This window comes from Microcaecilia unicolor, chromosome 4 (assembly GCF_901765095.1).
Source record: "Microcaecilia unicolor chromosome 4, aMicUni1.1, whole genome shotgun sequence".
NCBI classification, from domain to species: domain Eukaryota; kingdom Metazoa; phylum Chordata; class Amphibia; order Gymnophiona; family Siphonopidae; genus Microcaecilia; species Microcaecilia unicolor.
In genome coordinates, this window is record NC_044034.1 from 334,836,572 (window position 1) to 334,852,127 (window position 15,556).

The following is a 15,556-nucleotide window of genomic DNA, read 5'->3' on the forward strand; positions in this document are numbered from 1 at the left end:
ATTTAGAAAGAAATGTCTGATATTCAGAAGATTTAAATGAGCCTCACGTAACAAAGACTGCCAACCCAGCAACTGCAGGGCAATCAAAGCCAAGTACAGCACCATATAAATATCACTGAATATAACAAAGAGAACCAATACAGAAGAACACGCAAGAAATCCCCGAGAATACAGCAAACATTTCTGCTGGTTACCTCCTGTGTAGGAGTTCTGTGCTTCCACAGGGTTGCTCTGCGCTTTCACCATTCTTAAGTATATATTCTTGACTGTGACATTTTGGTTGTTTTCACTGTACCAGAAATGCACCTATTATAATAAATGGCCCCTCTCTTAGACCAATGTTAACTAAGGTGCGCTGTAGCGCATTAGCAGTTTTAACGCACATTAATGGTTTATGCACGTTAAACACTAATGCGCCCATAGAAATGTATAGGCGTGTTAGTGTTCAATGTGCCTTAACTGTAGAGGCGCATTAAAAACGGTAATGCACCTTAATAAACATACCCCTTAGCCTCTAACAATGCTCAGACACGCATACATGGAGCATCCACAGTGGGTGTAAACTCAAACTTGGGCATAATTCTATTTGGCTTCTGATGGGGTAAGGGTTGTGCATTTGATATACCGGCTTTCAACCACTACATATTATACACAGGTACTTTTTCTCTGTCCCTGGTGGTCTCACAATCTAAGTTTTTTGCACCTGGGCCAACAGAGTGTTTAGTGCCTTGCCCAGAGTCACAAGGAGTCGCAGTGGAAATGAAAACCAGTTGTAAGATCTCTATTTCTAGTTGTGTTTTGTCTTATAGCAGTGAATAGTACCTGGCTTTTCATTTTTGCAATATAACTATATAGGCTTCCAGTAAAAAAAAAAGTGTCAACATTTTGTGAGCAAATGAAACACACACATAGAATGACATTTTCTTGTTTCTGGACAAGATAATAAATGAGCTGTCCAGGGTACAAAGATCCAGGACGTGGCAAAGAGTAGAGTAACAGCAGCAGCTTAAATAGCAGCAAGGGCTGTCAGAAAGCAAGAATTCTGCTGTTCTGGATTCATTTCTGAGGCAGTATGGAAGCAGCAGGTATACTGCCCTGATCTACAAAGAATGATGATTAATGGAGACAAAATCTGCAGCGCTAGATTTGTTACATGAAGAACAGATCTGTTTCCAGTGGTTTGGAACTTTCAGATTCAGAGGGACTGATGGTGACACAGGAATGATGGGCAGAAGTGCCAAACACAATATAAATCACCCCTCCCTACACACCCAGTGGGGGGGGGGGTCAAAGGACAGAGTAACTTTTGAGGCAGAGGCATAGGTAAGGGATGTGTGTGCAACGCATAGGAGCCAACTTTTCGTAATTATTGGGGGTGCTAAGCCCAATGGAAATAACCCCTCCCTCAACACATACAAGGAATTTTCTCAATATTGGGGGTGCTCAAGCACCCACAGAGTCGGCTCCTATGTGTGCAAGGGGAGTGGCTGTTCCCCCAAATGGATTTTGAATGAAATGGCGCCTTTAAGGATTGGCTCTTCAGCCTCACACTGGCACCCTTTTACAAAAGGTTTGCTTCCCCTGACATCAAAACCTGGCTACGCTTCTGGTTTTGATGTGCGCCTACATTGGAGAGGCTTTCACTTTAGTCTCCTGACAAGAACACTGCTCCACAAGCCTGGGCTGTCTGTTATTTTTGGGGAGCAATAATCAAACTGCAATGATGTAAACTCAATGAGTACTTTTTAACTACAGCGTTTGCAACAAAAATCAAAGCAAGTAGTTTCACTTTGATTACTGTCCTAGGGAAAAGCACCTACAGTGATATATGTGCCTGCTTGTTCTGTGGGTACCTCTTCCAACTAAAACAACAAACAGGGTTCTAAAATTCCAAATCTATGCCTTTGTTTCCCCCCACCCCAAACCTGAGCACGAGAATGACTTTGCAGTATGCAGGTGAAAGTTCACGTGTTGAACAACTCCTGTGTTTTTTTCCCCCCCATAGAGGGTTTTGAAAACTGCCCTCCCCCTGGCTGAGTGCTGGACATTTTGTGCATTTTTTTTGTGGGAAAAGAAAGCAATACTTCATGTATGGAAACTTCTGGTAACAGAGAAGCAGCTCTCGACAAGTTAAACTAGACCAACAAAACAGTGGCGTAGCCACAGGTGGGCTTGGGTGGGCCAGGGCCCACCCATTTATGGCTGAGGCCCACCCAACAGTAGCACATGTTTAGTGGTAACTGGTGGGAATCCCAAGCTCCGCCAGCTGAAGATTTCCCCCTGATGGTAATGAAAACGCTACTCTCCACAACTTCGGCACCTGCGCATGCTCAGTTTTCAGTGCATTCCTGCTGCCAAGGTGGAAAGAAGCGTTTTCCCACCAGCTGAGATTTTTTTTTTTTTTGGGGGGGGGGGGGGGGGAGAACACTTGGTGCCCACCCAATTCTTGCCTAGGCCCACCCAAAATCTGTTGTCTGGCTACGCCCCTGCAACAAAAGTGCCAGACAACGTAGGTAGTGGAGACTGATCTACTCCTGTTAATTTGGCTGCTGATAGAGAGAACATGAGTGAAGTGTCAAGAAGGTCAGACGGGGGAACCCATGGGCAATGCAGGGCCATGCGCAGAGACTCAATGTGGGGGTCTCATTGGCATGAGACAGTAGGAGCTGAAAAGCAGAGCCGCATGTGACAATTGCTCATTGATAGGGCTGGCCCTGATAAAAGGTGGGAGGTAAAGGTGGTCACAGAGAGAATGTTAAACCTGTTTTGTTTTCATGCCTCCAGAGCAAGCATTAATTACATGAAAGGTAAGCACCTATTAGCTCAGCAGAGCTGCAGAAGAGATGTCATTCACCCCCAGCATTCTCTGGAATTTCAGAAAAATGATTAACACTGAAGAGCCAGGTGGCAGTCACAAAGGCAGCGCTCTTCCCCTCATCCTGCAGAGGGATTGAGGATTCATTATACAGTCCTATGGTGATCCACTGGTTTGCATAGTAGTTGTTCTTATACACAAGGCCAATGACTGTACAGGTTAGTCTGCTAACATAAACCAGGAGGTAAGTGCTGATTTGATTACAAAAACTAAGTGTCTTTTGCTAGTAAGACATGCTTAAACAAGCTGGGTAACCTCTGAGAGATAGAAAAGGGTCATTGCTCCAAGAGTAGACCTAACACTTTCCCCTTGCAGAACTAAACCACACGAGGCATGATGCTGGAAGGTCAGGCTGTGCATGTTTTGCCTATGTCTGAGACATACGTTCCCTAAATTGACCCTTAAATATAGGGGCCTTGCTTGAACCCCAATAACTGCCAACATTTTGACATGCTGGGACTAGGACACCAACGGCCATAGGCAACTGAACACAGCCTGTTTCTTACATAAGTCATCCCTGCTGCTCTCAGAGACAGGATTCTGGGTTAGATGGACTTTGGCTTGACCCAGTTTTAGCAATTCTTACAGCCCTAGACCCTGCCTGCACATTGCGGGTGGGAGGGGGAGAGTAGGGTGCTGCTCATCTCCAGCACATGCCTCTCCCACAATGCCACGTGAAAAGGTCTGAAGTCCCGCACTTGTTCTGCCAAATGGAAATTTCCAGAGTCAGAGAGATGTAGGTCATGCGGCAGCGGTCGGTTCATCATGCGATAGGACTCTTACAGAAATCATGCCATTAGCCTATAGAATCATGTACAGTCAGCCCTGCTTCCATCAGCTGTGTCTATTCCCTGGGTGCATCAGTGTGGAAGGGACGCTCTGGACTTAGTGATGAGGAGTTGATGTAAAATCCTAGAAAAAAAACAAACGATAGATTCTTAACAAAATATTTTATACTTCAGAAACACTGCAAGTTGGAAATTATAATTTATTTTCTGCAGATAGAAGACAGGAATAAACAGGATAAGAGCAGCCCAAGATGGCTTACTTTGGATTTTCAGCATTTCTGGGGAAACATATGACACCTGCCTGGACGAAAACACTTCAAGGACAGTAGAGGAACTGAGGCTCACTAAAAAATTAGGAAAAATTATTCTCTTTTTTTTGCTATGTTAAAATATGATTCCAAAGAGACAAAAAAAAAAAAGCTCTTTTTATGTATGCACAAATCTTGGGGTTGAGGGCAATACTTGAGAGATTTTCTATAAATCACAGGTGTGGATACAAAAGTGCAAAATGTTTCAGGAAATTACATTTGTGGACAACACTTGTGAATTAGTTTAAACAAAATGAAGGCAAGAATTGCTTGATTTTAGACAGGTGGTGAACTGTGGTTTGTCAAATTTCCTTTCCAGAGAGCTCATTATGCCATTTCCTTTATTTTGCACAGGGCCTGAAATTGTGCCTGAGCCTGAAGAGAGGAGCTGGGAGTACAAGAAGCACAGGCCAAAGTGTTAGGAAACAGCAGGGAGTGGAGAGGAGAGGGAGAGGGTAACCAGGAGCCAGATGAGTTTGTCAGAATTAAGCACTGTCCCAGATTAGGGTGGTACAAGCCAGGGGCGTATCCAGACTTCGGCGGGAGGGGGGTCCAGAGCCCGAGGTGATGGGGCATATTTTAGCCCCCCCTGCCATTTTTGACCAGCCACCGCCACCACCACCAACTTTGACCCCCCCCCTGCTGACGACCCTCTCGACCCCCCTCCCGCCGCCAACCCTCCCCCACCGCCGCCGTGCAGGACGTCAGACTCACAGAAACAGAACAAAGCCTTACGCCGGAAGAAGAGGACCTCGGCTGGCGGGGGTTGGGGTCCCCTGCCAGCAAAGGTAGCCAACGGTGGCGGCGGGGGGGGGGGGGGTCGAGAGGGTCGTTGGCAGGGGGGTCCAGGGCCAAATCTACGGGGGCCCAGGCCCCCATGGCCCCACGTAACTATGCCACTGGTACAAGCTCAAGACTACATTTTGCTCTCTTATTGATATTCATTATATTGTTGCCCAAACAAAATAGTTCCTATTGACATTATCTCATTTGCATATTTAATAGGTTTATCCACACTGAAAACATAAATTGTGGTTGAACAATTGTTCTTGTTTTTCCTTAATTTATTTCATTTGAGGCATTTGGGGGGTCTTTTACTAAGCCACGGTAGTGTTTTTAGTTTGCGGTAGAAATCAGTTGACGGTAAACGCTGAAACGCCCATAGGAATACTACGGTTTAGTAAAAGACCCCCTTAATTAGAATTAATTGTTCAATCTAGTTTTTGTGACAAATTAATGTAGTTTTTGGAACCTGTGAAAATGATTGTGGTTGCTCTGTCTGTTCAATATGTTACTTTTCACTTAGCTAGTAAGGTCAAATTAATACAGTGTCATCAGACGCCCATGCTGTCATCAGACTCATATATGTCACGAATTCAGCACCAATGGATGAAAAGCAGATCTTCATGAGATCCTCATGCAGTCATCACACTGATACATGACAAACATGAATACAGCACAGAGCAGAGCCAAATACTGGATATTCATCAGACACCCAATGCAAGTGTCACACTGATAAATGTAAAGCATGAATACAGCACGGACAGCTAAAAAATGGATCTTCATCAAAACTCCATGCAGGGATCACACAGGTGAAAGCTTGGCTCTTCAACCAGGCCTTTAATGGAAGAAGTAACTAACTTGTTAGTCTCACTCACACACACACACAAGGAGTGACTTGGGCTGCACATACTGCAGTGGGACATGTTTATCCACTCCTACCTTAGCTGAGGTAATATTTAACCATCTCTCTGACCTCATGTGCAACTTTCTACAAATCAGTCACCTTATTTTCTAACTCTTACTACTCTCTTACCCATCTATATGTTACAACTTTGCCTTACCCTTCACTATCAATTATAATGTTCTATTACGTATTGTGGTGACATTGTAAGTAGTATACTATGCTATACTTTGTAGTGTTATTGGAATATTTTTACTGCTCTAATTGCCTACTGCTCATGTTTGATCTATTCTTACTGTATACCGCCTTGAGTGAATTCCTTCAAAAAGGCAGTAAATAAATCCTAATAAATAAATAAAATAAAATACATGAATATGGCATGGGCAGTTAGACAATAGTGATTTCTGACCATAGAATCAAGAGCGTAGTATTCATTGGATATGTGGAATTTATTTAAATAAAGCAGAAAAATGTAAAAGTTTATTACTGGAAAGGACACTCAGAGAAGACCACAAAAAAAGAGAGAAGGTGCTAGTGCTGCTACTGGAAGACGAATAGAAGAGATTTTCTCTTGCCGGCCTCTTCTTCAGTCTCTGTCATAGGCCCCAGAGGTGAAGACCTTCCTTTGACATGGCCTCATAAAATTTCTCCTGGTAGTAGGAGAAGACAGAGCTTCTGACAAAATGGGAAACAGTAACCAAAAATAATCCCTTTTGCTCTTCGAAAGTCTCCTAATGCTTGCCTATGTTACAGTGGCGTTCCTAGGGGGGCGGACACCCGGGGCGGCGCCCCGCCCCCCGGGTGCAGCGCCCCCCCCCGATGCAGTGTGGACCCCCCCCCCCCGCGAAACAGCCCCCCCCGGGTGCATGCCGCTGGGGGGGGGGGGGGGGTGCCGCAGCGCGCACCTGCTGCGAGTTTACTAACTTTGCTCGTTCGCTGCAGCTCCCTCTGCCCCGGAACAGGAAGTAACCTGTTCCGGGGCAGAGGAGGGAGCTGCAGCGAACGAGAGAAGTTAGCGAACTCTCGCAGCAGGCACACGCCGCGGCAACCCCCAGCGGCGTGCACCCGGGGCGGACCGCCCCCACCGCCCCCCCTTGGTACGCCACTGCTATGTTACTTTCCAAGTTACAGGTTTATAAGTGACCAGTCAATTCAATAACCCGTGTTCTGATTTTAATCTAACATACCCACGAGTTTTTGTTCAAATATTTACAGGGAGATCCCTCCAGCTCTTTTTAGGTTTGAAAGCAGCAACACCTCCTTCAGGCCTGGGAGGGAGAATGGCTGGGACTGAAACAGAGCAGAAAGGGCTCTGCTCTGAAGGCAGCTGCTTCCTGCTCCTGTACAACAGTCCCCCTTGTTCAAATGAGAGACCTAAGGTCCCGGCATGATTAGCAGCTCGGCACAGGCATAGCTGAAGCCCCAATATACTATATATAGCAGCAAAGCAAAGAAAGCCCCAGCTTCCAAGTAACATGAGCAAGGGAGCGGCACATATGGTAGACATATGTCATCGGACGCCCAGAACAGAAAACAGCTACCTTAGCTTCAGGAAGAGGCTAAAAACCTTTCTCTTCTCAAAGACTGCTTCATAACAATCCATTGACCTCTACCTCCTAGTATCATCCATTATCCTTTCCTATAATGTTTTTGGTCTCATGCATTACACCAATGGTCTCTAATTATTCTCATACCTCACACTAACATTATCGGCTTTTGTCTCACCTAGAATGTAAACCGCACTGAACCCTGGAAAGGGGATATTAGCGGTATACAAGAATTGATTTGATTTGACATGTTCCAGGCCAGTCCCCTGCCTCATTCCTCTCTCTGTCATGTAATGGAACAAGCATTTCAACAAACAGTTAGTAACAAGAAATGCCGGGTTACCTCGCAGGAGGCCGTTTTGGGAGAGGGTCACTGTTTGGCCCTTTTCATGCTGGCTCTTTTCACTATCTGAGCCCCTTTTCTTCCGTCCATGAGCTCCGACTTCAGGGGCCAGACAGTCTCGTCCGCCTAAGCCCCAGATACAGGAGGGCAGCACACAAACAAACACGGAGGACAAGAAGAATTGGAGTGGAGAATCAGAGGGTACTACAGCAGATGCGAAAAGCCAGAATAGAGGAAACTGAGTTGCCCTCCCTTCTAGTAACATGAAAAACGAGATCAGAGTATATATAGTGCCCTAACCAACAGTGAAACAAGAGACCTCAACAGTTTTCTCTAGAGAAGAAATATCCTTAAAGACCGAGGAATAGAAACTGTCCTTCAGTCTCTGCCGCTGGGCTCCAAACACTTCATGACCCAGTCTTCGTACAGCAAGGCAGTCTCAATAAGACTGAATTACTCCATACTGTGTCTCCTGTTATGTACTGACACAGTCTCTTTACATATCTATGTGATGGGGCTGTCTCACTGTGCACCTATGATCTAGGCTGTTATACTGTATCCCTCTGTGCTGTGGCTGATTCTCCCTACACAGGTTGCTAGTTATTTAAGTCCTTGAGCCGTCTCACTGCACACTTAGGTGATGTAGTTGTCTTGCATTATACCTGCATGACTGGGCTGTCTCGCTGCAGGATGGCGTATTTCATGTAGTGATCAGCCTCTTCTTCCAGCTCAATAGGCTCTTGCAAGGATCCCTCGATGATCACCTCTTCCTGCTCCTGGGACTCATTGCTACCAGAGGGGTCAATCCTGCGCACCACCTTCCGAATGATCTGACAGGAAACAATCCTCATATGAGAACAGTTTTATGGCATGGAAATAACTTCTGTCTGCTTGACACATACACAAGCTTTCTGCTTAACAAGTCTCTAATGTGTAAGGTGTAACCCTACAAGTATCCCATGTACTGGACATACAGCTTGATAAAAGATGACCAGTTTGCAAACCTGTGACCTGCTTTTGGGAATCTCCAGCAGTGAGACTGGGTCTGACACCACTAGCTTGCAATCAGTCTGGATCACTCCCTACATTCCTCCCCGTGAACTCCGCTCACTGGACAAATCTCTCTTGACGTCCCCCTTCTCCGCCACTGCTAACTCCAGACTTCGTTCCTTTCCCCTTGCGGCACCTTATGCCTGGAATAGACTTCCTGAGCCTGTACGTCTAGCTCCATCTCTACCTGTTTTCAAATCTATGCTGAAAACCCACCTTTTCACCACTGCTTTTGGCTCCTAGCCACTACTCAATTGCCCTCCCCTTGTTCCTTTCTCACCCAGTACTTCCCTCGCCCTTAATTGTCTTGTCTGTCTGTATTTTTAGATTGTAAGCTCTACTGAGCAGGGACTGTCTCTCTGTGTCAGGTGTTCAGCGCTGCGTGCATCTGGTAGCACTATACAAATGCTAATAATAACAATAATCCCTGCTGGTGAGGCAAAAAGCATCATATGAAAACGCAAGTTTAAACAACTGTGGGGCCGATGTAATAAGGTGTGTTATGCTTGAGCACGGTGGATTACAGTTTCATCAGCCCTGTTTCAAAATAAAATTACGTGGCAGAAACAAACTGGATAATGTATCCTGTAAAAGAGAAAGCTTGTTCTTATTGCTGACTAGCAAGGTGGGAAGAAATGTACTGAAAAAAAAAAAGTATTAGCTCAAGCTGAAGGTATTTACTTTGTCTAAGGAACGGTAATTTGTGATGAGTTTAGCACCTACAATCATTCTGAAAAGTTGTCTCCGCTCACGAGCAAGGTGGGATGCAGTGGCGTAGCCAGACCTGACATTTTGGGTGGGCCCAGAGCTAATATGGGTGGGCACTGTATCTATATATATATCTATATCTATATATATATATAGAAAGAGAGACACACATGAGTAGTGCCCACTAGTAGAAGTCCACTACCAGACCACAGCCATCATTTTGATAACAAAAGAGTAATCAAAATGCTGGCAGGTCATGGTGGTGGGCTTCTAGGTGGGGGTGGGCTCTTCACTGCAGGGCAAAAAAAGGTATATTTTAATCATTAAATATATACATTTTTTGCTCTAGGCAGTGAAGTGCTTACCCCACCCAGAAATTCCACAACAATAAATTTTAATAGTGCCCACCAGGTCCCAGCTAGCTTAATTTTAAAAACAAATTACATGATGATGTTAAAAATAAGATGTAAAAAAAACCAAAAAGCATTTACAATTTTATTACCTGCTGCTGGGCTAGGCTGGGCTGGGCTGGCAGCTGCTGCTTGGAGTAAAATTACCTGGGGCCGAGACAGGAACTCGAGTCGATTCTCAATGATCTCAAGTTCTCAATTTGAACTTTGAAGACCAGACCTTTCAGTTTCTTTCCCAATTCAATTTCCCACATTTCCAGGCCAGGGAGGGAAGGGCCAGGCTGAACCCTGCGTGCGTGCATGTGTGGCCATGTGCAGCTTAGCCTTAGCCTGCCCTCCCTCAGATCCCACATCACGAGCGAGCGGACGACAGAGCCGAGTGGAGCGAGAGCGAGGCACGCCGCTGCGCACAGCCACGCCCGGGTCATACCTCTACCGCCCACTAGGATGGATGCGAATGCAAACAACAACCACGATGCACTGCAAGTGCATTCAGCGCCGAGCCAACTGCCACTCTGCCTCTCTCTAAAGCCGGAAGGTAGGTGGGCGTGGGCTGATGTCTGAGGAGCCTGCCCTGAGCGCGGGTGCCCGCGACGTATGCTAGGGCGGCTAGGCTGCTGCATGCAGTGTGTGTGTGCGCTTGGGTGGTGGGCGGGCCTGAGCTGAACTCGGAGCCTGGAGAGATCAGCTGCCACTGCCAGAGCCTCGCGGGTCGGGTGCCGTCTCTGCCGTCACGCTAGGCAGCTAGGCTGCTGCTGCTGCAGTTGTGTGCGCGCTGGGTGGGCGGGCCTGGGCCGAAATTGGGTGGGCCTGGGCCCATCCAGGCCCACCCATAGCTACGCCCCTGGTGGGATGGAAGGATTATGCTGAATAAGGGGAGGAATTTCATTAAGTCTGATGCTGCTGTCTCAGGCTGGACCTGCTGCTGTGGGGTCACTTGTCCCATACAGTGGTCAGCCTAGACACCTGGGCTCAGTGGCGTAGCCAAGGGTGGGCTTGGGTGGGCCCAGGCCCACCACCTTTGAGCTCAGGCCCACCAGTAGCAGCACACCTATGATGTGGCCAGCAGAGATTCCCAAGCTGAAAACTCCCAACAACTATCCCTCCTGCATACCTTATAAATAGCAGATCTTCGCCTGCAGGAAGCAGCGACTGATACATACTGCTAACACCGGCCCCACAGCCTTCCCTCTGACATATTCCCGCCTATGTGGAAACAGGAAGCTGTATCAGTGGGAAGGATGTGGGGCCTACATGAGTAGTGTGTATTAGTTGCTCCTCACTGAAAATCTGAAATTTAAAAGGTGTGCAGGGGAGGAGGGATATTTGAGAGACCATATGGCATACAGGCGAGAGGAGAGACCAAATCACCTATGGGATGGGGTGGGGTTCTTCTGCCCACCCATCTTGGGCCCAGGCCCACCCAAAATTGGGTGTCTGGCTACGCCTCTGCCTGGGCTGCAATGTGAATGAAAATAATTCTGTGTAGGGCTTGTGAGCCCTCATGTACTGATGGCAGGAAGTCTGTCCAGAAGAAAGGGCAGTGCCTTGCAGGACTAGTCAGAGGAGGAGGGGCTTGCAAGTCTTGCTCACATTTTTATTATCAGATTTCATGATGCAGTGGGACCAGGACTGGCCAGGACAAGTAGCCAGGGACTAGGTGGTGAGGTGGAACCACCTAGTGAGGGGAAAATGTGGAAGGAGCCTCCCTCTGAATATCTCCTGAGAACCCTCCCCCCCTCCTAAGTGCCTATGAATGCCAAGAATTAAATCCAGCCCTGGTTCAAGATACCTATTATCAGATTAACATAGAATACTGCAAAGATGGGTCAGGACACGGAACCAGAATCCTTGAAAGAATCTAGCTGAAAAAGCGTTGACAGGGCTGGTGTTAGACATGCTGGGGTCCAGGGCAGAAATTAAGGAGGGGACCCCCAATCCCCTCTCCTCCCTGCCCCCCCCCCCATACCTGCTCAGATTTCACACATACATGAAAACCAAAACAAGGAGGCGGGCAGCAGTGGCAACTCAGGGATACTGCCACTAGATCTCGGAGATTTCTGGCTGCTAGACTGAAACAGAAATTCTTCAATTGGTGGGGCTTGGGAATCCCTATCAGCTCAAGTATTTAATTTTGCATTTGGGGTGGCAGAAAATTTGGTGCCCACCCGTTTTGGCCTCAAGTACCCTCCCCTCCCCCCAAATTAGCCATCTGGCTATGCCACTGAATGTAATACAAAAACCATCTGTAATACACATATCCCAAAGCTAACACATTCCAGTTAATACATTTAAAAAACAACAACACTTTTTTCTACCTTTGTTGTCTGGACATTTTGCTTTTCCATCATCTTGGTTCCAGTTTATCTTTTGTGTTTTTTTGTCTGTCTTTTGCTAATTCTCTTTCTAGTGTCTTCTGTTCTTTTCTCCTCTCTTCTTCTATTCTCTCACTACGCCTGTCTTTAACATACTGTTTTTCCCTTTCAGCTATTTCCTCCTTTTTTTTCTTTTCTGCCTCTGTCCACTCAGATTTCACCCTCTCTCATACCCTTCTCCTTCTTATTAATTTTCAGCTACCTATCAATTTTTCATTTCCTCTCAGTCCCTAGCTCTCCCATTTCCCATCTCCCTCCTTTCCCAGCCTCCTATTTCCTTCCATCTACTCTCCATTACCACATCTCTACCTCTGTACTCACTATTCTCCTCTCAGTCATCTTCTTGCCACCCCCTTTTGACCTCTCCCACATGGTTCCACTTCCAGAATCTCCTTTCCCTCTTTCCACTCTTGTAGTCCATCCCAGTCTCATTGTCTTACATCTCCCCTGTCCCTTTCCCTCCACCCCCTAGCATCTTCCTGTCCCACCTCTCTTCCCTTCTGCCTCCCCTCAGGGGTCCATCTTTCCTCCTCTCTCTCTCCACCCCCATGATCCAACATCACTCCCTCTCTTTTTTGTTGTTGTTCTTCCTTACCCCCTTGATGTGGTATCTCTTTCCTCCCTCCATCCCATTGTTCAGAATCTCTCCCTCCCTTCCTCCCCCAGATCCAACATTTCTCCCTTTCTCTTCCATCCCTCCCATCCCCAGGTCCAACTTTGTTCTCTTTCTTCCAGACTGCCCTCCCATAAGGTATCTATCCCTCCCTACCACCCCTAGGTCCACCATCTCTCTCCTTTTGTCTTTCCAACTGCCCTTCCATCCAGTATTTCTGTCTCCCTCTCTCTGTACCACCCCCAGGGCCACCATCTCTCCCTTTCTCAACTGCCCTCCCATCCAGTATCTTTGTTCTTCCCCCCCCCCCCCCCGGTCCAACTTCTCCCCTTTTTATTCCCTCCCTTCATCCCATTGTCCACCATCTTTCTCCCTCTCCTCTGTTTCCAGGCCCATCATTTCTTCCCTTCACCTTCCCCCAGTCTGGCATTTTCCCCTCTCTTTGAATCCCCTCCCCCCCCCCCCAATCTACATCAAAAACAGCTGCTCCAGGGGGCCTCCCATGGGCCTACATGTCTTCCCCTTCTCTCCATCCCTCACATTTCCAGTCTAACTTTAAAATATATTTTGCCAGACAAAGAGCCATGGTAGTTGTATTTATGTAGGGGAAAAGGGGCTGGGCAGTAGCAGGTTGTTTATAAAATTAGGATCATAAGGTCCTTTTGTATCTTCTGCATTATGATGTTTTGTTCTCTCATATGTAAATGCTTCGTTGGTGTCATACAATTCTTTGTAGACTTTGTATTGTAATATTGTTATGCAGATTGCTGTATTGTTATTCTGATCCTGAATAAAAACTGTTAAAACTTAAAAATGCATTTTGCTTCGCAGGGGCTCGTTGGTGTGGCAGTGATTCTGACAAGCTGCCTGTGACCTCCTCGGAACTTTCCCTCTGCTGTGGTCCGCCCAGGCGGAAACAGGACATTGCATAAGAGGTGGGGCAGACCGACGCAAAGGGAAAGTGCCAAGGTAGCATGTCAGAATTGCTGCCATGCAGGTGATCCCCTGCAAAACAAAATGCATTTTAAAGTTAGACAGGGAAGGTGAGGGAGATGCCAGACAGGGGTGGAGAGCAAGGGAGGACATGTTTGTTTACGTAGGGACACTCCGAATAGTGCTGGGGCAAGGTCCCATTTCTTGCCCTTAAATCTGGATGGTGGGCACGTTCACATTGGATTTTTGATATTAAATGACCTCTGACGCAGGCGCTGTGCATCGAAACATGGCCCATGTCGGGTCTATGATGTACAAGATTGAGGCTCCTGATGTACAAGGTTGATCTACGTTGTGAAATAAAAGGACTTGTCCCGTTTTTGAAAGCTCTTGGTACTTCTTTTTTAGCTTTGGACTGTGTTTTGTGCTTTGAACCCTCTCTGTTCTGTTCTTCAGTTACCTTTTTAGTCACAATGTTGCCTTGTTCATCTGTAAACTGCTCCTCAGTTACCTGTTCCTTGGGAATGTCCTGAATCTCATTCCCCTGGGAGGGAAACAATAAAAAAAATTAATGTCAGGGCTAAAGCATGCAAAACACTGATGTTTCCTCCTATGCACATGGTTATGACAAGACAACTTGTAAAAAATCAATATAAGAGGAAAGGTGCATCCATCCATGCAAGGGAAATGAGCATCCAAGAGAGTCAAGGAGAACCAAAAATATCACTCTTGTGACCACAGCCTGATAATGCAAAACTGAATAATAATGCCTCACCCCATGCCTGGAATAAACTCCCTGAGCCCATACACCAGGCCCCCTCCCTGCCCATCTTCAAATCCTTACTCAAAGCCCACCTCTTCAATGTCGCCTTCGGCACCTAACCACCATACTTCTATTCAGGAAATCTAGACTGCTCCAACTCGACATTTCGCTCATTAGATTGTAAGCTTTTTTGAGCAAGGACTGTCCTTTTTTGTTAAACTGTACAGCGCTGCATAACCCTAGTAGCGCTCTAGAAATGTTAAGTAGTAAGTAGTAGTAAAACTGAAGCATAAGAATTGACATACTGAGTCAGACCAAATGTCTGTCTAGCCCAGTATTGTGCTTCAAACCGGCCAAGTCAAGTCACATGTACCTGGCAGAATCCCAAGGAGTAGCAAGATTCCAAGTTACCTACTCCCAGGTACGCAGAGGCTTTCTGTTTGTCTATCTTCCTAATGGTTTATGGACTTTACCTCCAAGAACTTGTCCAAATCTTATTTAAACCCAGCTGAGTTCCAGAATGTAGAGTCAGTAGTTTCAGGCCCCCCCCCCCCCCCGTAATCTATATGTTATTTCACTAGTGGTGCAGTTACTCCGGGAGGAATTCTGCACAAAAAAAAAAATGAAAGTTTGGTGCAAAATTTTGAATATTTTGAGCACAATATTTACATTTACATTTATACCTGTATTCCATCTATGCCTTGTAAGTTCAACGCGGATCACATGATTACAAGGAAAAACTGGGAATAGTCCAGGGAATTACAATTCATATAACAAAATAACAGATCAGGAAACCAGTTAGAAAACAAATAAATTTAGATTAGATAAATGTTTACATAACCATAGGCCCTGTTTACGAAGGTACGCTAGTGTTTTTAGCATGCGCTAACCGTGTAGATGCCCCCAAAGGAATATTATGGGTGTCTACACGGTTAGCGTGCGCCAAAAATGTTAACACGCCTCTAGATTGGCTTAGTAAACAGGGCCCCATGTCTTTAAATGTTTTCTAACCTCGGATAGATTGATAGACTTCTGTGATCTTTAGGTAGACTATTCCAAACACTTGCTAACATATAAGTGAGTGATGATTTAAAGATAGTTAAATATTTAATCTCTTTCGATGGAAAAAAATGATGGACCACAGGGTCACGCAATTTAG

At 46.2% G+C, this 15,556-nt stretch overlaps 1 protein-coding gene across 7 annotated transcripts in view; it reads right to left on the reverse strand.

Annotated features, from left to right (window-relative positions):
- Positions 1-2,499: 2,499 nt before the first annotated feature.
- ANK1 (ankyrin 1) overlaps positions 2,500-15,556 on the reverse strand; it is a 319,396-nt gene continuing 306,339 nt past the window's right edge. For 6 of the 7 annotated variants that reach the window (XM_030202059.1, XM_030202058.1, XM_030202061.1 and 3 more), the window contains 4 exons: positions 14,095-14,178; positions 8,208-8,375; positions 7,546-7,671; positions 2,500-3,787 (listed from right to left, as the gene is read on the reverse strand). In XM_030202059.1, the coding sequence (XP_030057919.1) occupies positions 7,573-7,671; positions 8,208-8,375; positions 14,095-14,178 (351 nt within the window). In that variant the 3' untranslated portion in view covers positions 2,500-3,787; positions 7,546-7,572. The remainder of the gene's footprint in view (positions 3,788-7,545; positions 7,672-8,207; positions 8,376-14,094; positions 14,179-15,556) is intronic. The other variant, XM_030202060.1, reaches the window with a different exon arrangement.